Source organism: Cynara cardunculus, unplaced genomic scaffold, assembly GCF_001531365.2.
Source record: "Cynara cardunculus var. scolymus isolate 2C unplaced genomic scaffold, CcrdV1 Un_Scaffold_8371, whole genome shotgun sequence".
NCBI classification, from domain to species: domain Eukaryota; kingdom Viridiplantae; phylum Streptophyta; class Magnoliopsida; order Asterales; family Asteraceae; genus Cynara; species Cynara cardunculus.
This window is the reverse complement of record NW_020204160.1, coordinates 1,409-10,627: the sequence shown is the minus strand read 5'-3', so window position 1 is coordinate 10,627 and position 9,219 is coordinate 1,409. Positions and strand designations below refer to the sequence as shown.

Genomic DNA, 9,219 nt, shown 5'->3' with positions numbered 1-9,219 from the left:
AAATCAATTATTGATTTTTATAGAAAATGTACTTGCGCATCTTCTTACCTTAATTATATCTAAGAACTAATGTAATTCAACCTCAATTTTGATGAGTTTTTGGTTTTCTTTATGAATATATACCAATAAAAAGGCATTCATGTTATCATGCCACCATTAAATATTAAGATAAAACTCGTTTAATTCAACTATTCGTGTTATGTAACATCAATGTTGCATAAACCAAACCATATATATATATATATATATATATATATATATATATATATATATATGGTTGGATTCACGTGAGATCAGCCTGTTTTTGTGAGACCCGTGAGACCACATTTTTATACTTGAAACTTCACAGCAAAAACACTGTGAAGGTTTAAAAAAGTCAAACCTTCACAGCAAAAACACTGTGAAGGTTACCTTCACAGTATGTTGCTGTGAAGTTTCAAGTGTAAAAATGTGGTCTCACGGGTCTCACAAAAACAGGTTGGTCTCACGTGATCCCAAGTCTATATATATATATAGAGAGAGACATGAGATCATATGAGACAAATGGTTTTTCGTGAGACCCGTGAGACCAATTCTTAACCCTTTGATTAGATTTACAATCGTCAGATCTGAACATTCATAAACGCCACGCGACTTCTCAATAATTATAAAATTTCCAACTTGTAACTTTAGACCAATAGATCATTAGCTTATAAAGTTGATCAATGAACATAAATTGGTGTTACGGGTCTCACGAAAAACCCTTGGTCTCACGTGAACCCAACCCTATATATATATATATATATATATATGATCATACATTTAAAATATAGAAATTATCATTTTTGAGCCCAGCTCATAAACAAGTTTATAAAGTTGTAAGTTATAGTGTGTAACTCAAAAAAATTCAACCTGAAACATTGAAAAATATTTGAGCCTGAATGTATCATTTTGAATAAACTTATTCCGAGTTCAAGTGGAGCTCAAGCCAAACCCAAACAACCTACCACTCAACTTTACTACCACCCTACTCATATACAATCATTACCAGTGGCCTTTTTTTCATTTTGGTAGAACCTAATCTTCATATAAATCTCTTATTTTTGAAAGATAAAGCAATATTGCAGTTTGGTTGAAGTTGAAGGTATCTTAACCATTCATTCATATTTCTCTTTGAAGTTACTTTAAAAAATGAAACCATGAACCAAAAAACCACTGGTTTATATGAATTTTGATTCAAGTTCACAGTTTATGGTCACGTATACTCTCTATAAGTGATGACATCAGCGATCGAGATGCTCGAAATGATCCTCATGCTTGATCATTTTTGCCAACTCAGCTACCCCTTCAAGTAGTTATTTGCTTAGTTATGAATGAAGATTGTGGAAATAAAGAACAAATATACATATAGATTTCATATAAACACAATACAAGAATAATATCCGAAGACTCGTAATTGTCTTTCTTTATTCAAGTTTTGGCAACACAATGATTATTGGTTGGTTTCAGTTTCACATGGACGTACTGTTAGGGATTCCCCTTCCGGTAATTCCCTCTTTGCTTGTCGGGTAGAGTAGGGTGTACGGCATTTTCACTGGTCCAACCCTATTCTTCAACCTTTCATCGTTATTCATTTGCACGATTCTCTCCTCAGTCTCTTTAAGCTTCTTCCCAAATTTCTCAAATGCCTTGAGAGGTTCAGCATCCATTGTCCACTCAGGACACTCCCTTTGTCCAAGATAAACCTCATCCGACGAATGCCTTGACAATATCTCAATCAGAGCGATCCCAAGAAGCATTTGCAGTTGCGGAGTAATTGTTTTCAAGAAAACCTTATCGGGATTCTCTTTTAATTCGTCGTATTCAGGAGTATTTGGCTTGGGCATAAACCTACGACTCAGAGTTGGACGATTAGGGAGATAACCAGCATAAGGGTATTGCCCATAATTCACAGATGCATGAAGAGCAGAAGCCACCCAAATGAATGTAGTGCAGATTTGTATCAGTTCTTGACAAGATTGCATTTTAGGCCACCATGGCTCTTCTTTTTTGTCACCATGTCCCTCTTCTCGTAGTTCCTTCCACCATGATTGAAGTTCTTTGTCGTTTTTAACCATATGGTCGGTTTTGTAGTAGAATTTGCAGTAATCCTCAACCCAAGATTTGATCGCTGACCAGATCTCAAGCCCGTCAACTGCATATGGGTAATCCTCGATGAGCAGGCGTAGTCCATGACGAGAATCCGAGTCCTCAACAGCCATTCCCCTGAGTGTTAAATGCACCGATAATTAAGAAAAACTACAACAAAATTGGGTTTACAAGATCCTAAAAGTGTGCAACTCTCTTTAATAAAACTACTCAATACACTATAACAAAATTGAGTTTATAGGACGCCTAAATTGTTCAAGTGTCCTAATAAAGTGTTTTATAGAATGTTATGTTCCAAAAAATAAAGCGTCATATCTAAAAGTGTTACAATAAGTGTATAAGACGCTTTTAGGTGTCGTAACAAGTTTTAGAACATTCTTCAAATAAAGTGTCGTACTAGCTATTTTATAAGACACTATTTAAAAATGTGTCCAATAAACACAAGGGTCCTACAAAAAAATGGATTTATAGGACACTTCTCAAAAGTATCCTAGGAAATGGCTAATACAACATTCTATTTTATAAAGGTCCTAGAAATTTGTACGACGTCCAAAAACGTCATATGAACTTATTTAATACTCTTAGATAGAACGTTTTATTTTTTGGTTCTATAAACTTAAATTTTATATAGGACACTCTATTAGGACACTTAAACACTTAACCGTCCTATAAATTCGATTTTGTTGTAGTGATAGAACTTAAGTTTACCGGACCATGCAATAAATCGTCCTATCTAAAAGTGTTACAATAAGTATATAAGTTGTTTTTGGATGTTTTAACAAGTTTTTATGACACTTTCAGAATAAAATATATCGAAAACTGTATCTATTAGTTCTTACCTCTTGATAAGATCCACCGGAAGTGCTTGTTCAGGGAAGACCCAATCCTTATACAACACAGAAGATAATTCCATGGAATATTTTCCAGGAAATACTGTTTTCTCAAGTATACCTCCGCCATAGATCAAGATTTGCCTAGCGAAAGCGTTGATATTCATTGTATCACGAAAATGAGGGTAGAGAAGCTTATGGATTGGATGGAGGACGCTTAGCTGCCTATTCGCAGCAATCACAAATGGCTCAGTAACTGCATGTGTATGCAACCTGTAAAGAGACGTACAATCTTGTTAAAAGTGTGAGAATATGAGGAATCTCCAAATTATTTACAAAAAGCTCTTCAAGATAGAAAGAACGTTCTAACGTATAATGAAAAGAATTGATGGTGCAAGTCTAGACGATGTATAGTAATACTCTAATACGGCCCCAATAGGAGCTAGATGGACAATGATTTTCCCAAGTGTGAGGAGGGAGCTAGATGCATGAGAGGGCTACATGAGTAGAGATTTCCCAATGTGTCTAGTCCTCAGGGTAGTAACCTTGACTCTACTAACATTAATACTGGAACCCTCAAAAATTACTTTCTAAAAAGAGCCTTCGAGGGGAGGAGAGAAGTTGCAACATATATTGATGAGAGAAATAGTCCAAGTCTAAATAATGTGGGACTCTAACACACGACCTCCAACAGAGGCTAAGACGAACACATATTGCCTAAAGTGTCAAATCCTTAGAGTTGTAGATTTTGGCATTGATATTTACCAGGTGAGAATAAATGGAATCCTCAAATTACTCGCCAAAAGTGTCCTTATGGAGAAGAGGTTCCAACAAATATTAAAGACAAATGGTCCAGTCTAGGCAGTGTGAGAACAAAAAGCTATGCTAGCATAGTTATTCCTTAAAGTGTTCTATGAGTTTTGGTTAATGTACCAGTGACTGATGAGTTGATGAATCCCAGAATCGCTAACGGCTACATATGCTTTGGCCAAGTGCCAAACGGATCCTTCAACTCCATTTTCAGCCGGGGTGTATACTTCGCTAATGGCACCAAGATTATCTTGTTCAGGATGTGGCAGGCTTAACTCGATCACTATTGGTTTTAAAGTTCCATCATTTTGTAGCAGGAGCAAAGTTCGTGTGGCATAAATCTTGTTCGTGGTTGCATTTATTCTTTTCAAGTATGGCATCAATGAATCATGATGATCCAATATGAACAACCTGTTTGCCTTCAGTGCCTGTGTTCCAAGAATTTGAAACAAGAGATTTTCCATTGATCATGTTTGTTAACAAGTTAATTATGATTAACTCACTGACAAAAAGATTTGGGTCTTCTACAACATAATTGAGTTTATAGGAAACCACCAGTTTTTAAAAATGGGATTTGGTTGGATGGAGTCTCGCAGAAAAATATCATTTTTATAAAGGGGCACTACAACTAGCAGAGAAGATGATGGTAAGACTAATTCAATCAACGGAAACCATATCCAAAGGCATGTCTGCAATGCGTTCGCCCGGAAAAAATGCCTATAACATCATAGACGCCTTAGTGCCGGCCCGGGGATAATGTCCAATTGCTTGCTTCCATGCATCGTCTAAGTAAGTGGCTTTTCTTTTATCTCTTTTAATTAAAACCCCAGAAATTCGACGGGGAGGATGGCAGTAAGGAGCGGGTATGGGAGCTTGACCCACAAAGATCACTGCCCAGCCACCACTCGAGGGTACCTCCGCTCCCCAACCGAGTAAAATGGATAAATTTGCGGGAAAGAAGAGAGAAAAAAAAAGCGTCCTTATGAATCGTTTTATAGAAATTCATTTATAAGACCAAAAAATATAGCATCCTATCTAAAGACGTTGTAATAAGTTTATAGTTAGCTTTTTTAATTGTCTTGTGGTTTTTAAGAAACTTTTAATACAAAAGCATCACATTAGCAATTTTATAAGATCGTTTGAGAAAATATCCTATATATAAACCCATCTTTTTATAGTATACTTTTTTAATTAACAGAACAATTTTTTCAAATAGTGTCCTATAAAATTGTTAATGTTACGTTTTTACATTAAAAGTATCCTAAAATACTTGTTAAAACGTCCTATAAACTTATTACAACCTTTTTAGAATGGACGTTTTATTTTTTTTGCCTTACAGTTTAAGTCTTATAAAACGGTCTATTAGGACGCTTACATTTTTTTGACGTCCTATAAACCTGATTTTGTTTCAGTGGCCCTTGGGACTCCTTTCAAAATGTCACTGGTTCAATGTATCCAAGGTCATTGGGGATTTTAGTGCATATTCTCGTTGGCCCAAGGGATTAGTGAAGGTGCATACAAACTGAACCAGAAAAACCAACGGTTAACAAAAAAAAGTTCATTATGATTGGAATGGATTTAGAAAAGATCATATACCTCCTCCACCCTTAAACCATCCAGGTTTTTCTCGATGTGGTGTAATTTTATCGAACTGTTTTGGTTACCATAGACTTGAACGTTGAGCTTGCTCGTAGGGGGAAACTCCTACAATATCAAAAGAATTTACGAACCATCGGGGGCGTAAGAAGTTAAAAAAAAAAAGAAGCAAATCTAGCTAGCAATGCAAGTTCAGCAACAAGACTAATCATCTTTTGCGACCAAAATTTCATTTGCGAAAACAAAAAATAAAAATTCTAACAGGTTGATAAACTCAACATTTTTTACTTTTTCGCATCGGTTGATTTCCTCTTTGCAATACCAAATGTATTTTGTGAGAATATGAGAGGAATCCCGTTAGATTAATCCAAAAGAGAAATGATTCAAGTCTAGCTAACGTAGAACTCTAACATTCCAGTGAAAGCTATATACAATGGGAGTCTATTGTCCCGAAGTGTCAAGAGAGGGCGAATTAAACAGACACATATTGTCCCAAAGTTTGAGTCCCTAGAGTGGTAGACCTTGACTCTTATAACATATGAGAATGTAAGCTACCACAGCAGATTATTCTTCAGAAAAAGAAAGAAAAAACCTTATTTTAGCTTACTTTTAGAATACATATGCTAACAGGGTTGACTCCGGCTAACATTTCTCTTGCAAATTCTTCATCTGTCCTCCAAGCAGACTTGTCCTCTACAAATACATCACCCAAATTTACTTATTTTTGCTTATTAATGTTTATTATAAAATACTGATAACATTACTACTCATTTCTAAAACTATATGTCGTAATCAGACGTTCGTAAAGAAGCATACTATACAACAAAATCGGGTCTTTATAAGAGGCCAAAACTATCCAAATGTTCTAAACTGATTTTATAGGGCGAATTTTATAGGACAATTGTACGTCATATATAAAAGCATTTCAATAAGTTTATATGACAGTTTTGGGCATTTGAACAAGTATTTATGGAAAGTTTTAAAATAAAGTATTGTATTAGCTATTTAATTTATAAAGACAACGTTTCAGAAAATGTTGTATAAAGAATTAACACGAAGTCTTCTTTCAAAAAAATCCTAAAAAAGTTAATAAGGTGCACAAAAACGTCATGTAAATTAATTGCAACGCTTTCATATAGGTCGCACAATTGTTGGTTTTATTAAGTCATGTAAAGCAATCTAACACCTAGACATTTTTATCATCTTATATACGCATGCATGTAGAGTATCGAATGAATGGTGTACCTTTGATGACTTGTGGTTTTGGAAATTTGGCTACACCATCACTATCGGTTTCAAGAAGTATTTTCAGCATTTCTAAAGGAATATTTTGTCGAATGTGATCAAGTAAAGGGCCTTCGGGCAGCTTGAATCCTCCTTCGTAAAGCTTCATCACATCTTCGAACGAGTCAAATTCATCGCGGGTGCTGTCACATAGAGCTTCAAACTCGGGAACGAGAAACTGAACGATGGATTTCAGACCGTAAGCAAGAAAATCAGACAACTTCAAGTGTCCAAATCGCTCATCTCTGGGAACATATATGTCCAAGCCCATAAGAAGTGGAAGCCTGCTTTCCGTTTTAGGATCTATCGCATCGACGAAAACAATATACAATCAGTTTATAGATAACATAATCTAAAAGACCCTATGATGCTGAAAACTTCTGATTATTCTAATAGACTTTCATAAAGCGTTCTCTTAAATAATCTATTATGACATTAATTAATGCTTTATAAATTTGATTTTTGTTACAGTGACTTGTTAGCTTATTATAGGTAAGACTTGAAACCTGATTTGGTTGTTGGCCTGCCTGTTCTACACCTACGAGGATATGGATACTCTGAAGAGCCTCCAAGAACTGGACGGACGTCCGCAACATCCTTATCAGGATCTCCCAAGTCGTTATAGAAAGCGTAATCATAAACCCTATCCCATTCTTGAAGCATTCCTGTTCCATCTCCTCGCAAGATTTCCAACTCTTCATCTCTGTATGAACGTAGATATGTTGGAGTCTCGCTAGGAAGATACGACTGTCACATATATAAAAAGTTATGTAAAAATATTATATACATAAAATAATAATAGCAAACCAGAAGAACTTGAGTTAACTTGTCCCCGATGATCATCTGTTTCATATACATATATATATATATATATCAAGAAATCAACATTTGTATGGTTAAATACGAGTTCAAAGTATACCTTATTAGCGAAGAAAATACGGTCTTTTTTGTAGCGTTTTGTAGGGTAAACCCATGAGTTACACACAAAATGGAGTTGGCCATGGCCAGGAACGTCTTCAAGGGTAAGGGTCTTTAGGTAAAATTCACTGTGGTGATGGTTTTTGACCAGAAATGCCCCTGGAACTTCCATACCTTCATCCCATTCAAATGATACTTTATACGACGATTCCCCGACTGTCAAAGGGGTAATTGTGGTAATCCAGTCTTCCAAGATCGCAGGCTTCCCTACCTTCCCTCTCAAGCTTCCTTCTACAAAACAAATATATGATAAAAGAATAAATCGTTATTTATAATGTAATTGTAATGAAGATATAAGAGATTCAAAAAGAAAATTAAAACAAACAATCTTTAAGTGATATTTGAGAATAAAAAAATTGTTTTGTTTTTGTTAATTAACGTTGATATCCAACCCGCAAATTAAAACGAGCCGACTGATCACCGCATTTGGACTTTCATAGTTTTTTTGCTGTGAAGCTTCAATTGTAAAAAAATGGTCTTACAGGTCTCACGAAAACAAGTTGGTATCACGAAACTCAACCCTATATATATAAAAGCTAAAAGATTACTGTTTTTTTAACCTTGATGTATGGACCAACTTGCATGCATCTCGACTAATTAATCTCAAAGGCCTTCAAGAAGAGTAAGGAGAACCCTTGTGGCCTTGCAGGACTCAATCCGCTGGACCTTTGAGAATAATGCATAAAAGCTCAAGGCTTATGATTGGCAGGTGAGATAAGTATTAATTAGATTAAGCTTTTATTAAAGAAAAGGTTACAATTTTCCTAATAACAGAAAATGTAAAAAGACAACTTATATCCTGATAATATGTGTACATTTCATCTTCGATTGAACCACAACCTCTATTAAATGAGTGAAAAAAGAAAGATTTTAGCACGAACCGGAGGAATGAAGATGAGATCCATGTGGACCGATAAGTTGTATAACGACGCTTTTTCCCAAAAGCTCATCAACTCGATCCAAAACAGATGCACTTAAGTCGTTGATATCCAACACGTTCTTTTTCATCAACACCACTCTCCCTTTGATCGTCATCATTTTGTTAGCGGCCAATTATGATCAAATCAGCAGCAACAAAGCGACGGTGCCTCAAGATCACTTGATCGTTGTGTTTCGCACGAGGTATGATCTTGTGGTTGTTGCGTTTCTGGGTTTAGAGTGTTTGTATGTATAGAAACGCAGCAGCAAATGTTGATTTATATAGGAAGAAAAGGGGGATGTTTACCAAACCTATTTTGTTTCTTCAAGCATCATTGAATATAATTCAATTTCTCTTCCTTTTCTTTTTGTTATTAATTTTATGGTGTGTCTATTCATTTGGTCTTAAGTTAAAATACAAAATCATAAACTCTATCACACACATCCTTTTATTTCATTCTTTCATTTTTTTTATATATCATATATAAAAGTATTACAATAAGTTTATACATATTAACAATTTTTTAAAGACATTTTTGAACTAAAACGTTCTACTAATTGGTGTCTTATAAAAATGCACTCGGAGGAAACTTTTCAAAAAAAATCTATAAAAAGGTAAAAATGTCTTATAAACTTATTATATGTTGTTTGATCATATAAACATAAGTTTTATAAA

At 35.0% G+C, this 9,219-nt stretch overlaps 1 protein-coding gene across 1 annotated transcript; it reads right to left on the bottom strand.

Moving 5' to 3' along the window:
• Positions 1-1,427: 1,427 nt before the first annotated feature.
• Positions 1,428-8,795, bottom strand: LOC112505089 (probable linoleate 9S-lipoxygenase 5). Its single transcript, XM_025109041.1, has 9 exons — positions 8,507-8,795; positions 7,567-7,856; positions 7,154-7,394; positions 6,609-6,950; positions 5,971-6,056; positions 5,364-5,471; positions 3,891-4,195; positions 2,967-3,230; positions 1,428-2,244 (listed from the first exon to the last, which is right to left on the bottom strand). Exons 1-9 carry the CDS (start codon positions 8,661-8,663, stop codon positions 1,491-1,493), a joined length of 2,547 nt encoding a protein of 848 aa, XP_024964809.1. The 5' UTR covers positions 8,664-8,795; the 3' UTR covers positions 1,428-1,490.
• Between the last annotated feature and the right edge of the window lie 424 nt (positions 8,796-9,219).

Bases quoted from the DNA above. Each gene is read 5' to 3' on its own strand.
- LOC112505089 (XM_025109041.1), bottom strand. From the start codon at position 8,663: ATGATGACGATCAAAGGGAGAGTGGTGTTGATGAAAAAGAACGTGTTG. The intron at 4,196-5,363 runs GTATATGATCTT...CTTGGAACACAG, and splicing joins ATGGTTTAAGGGTGGAGGAG to GCACTGAAGGCAAACAGGTT. The intron at 2,245-2,966 runs GTAAGAACTAAT...TTTAACACTCAG, and splicing joins CCGGTGGATCTTATCAAGAG to GGGAATGGCTGTTGAGGACT.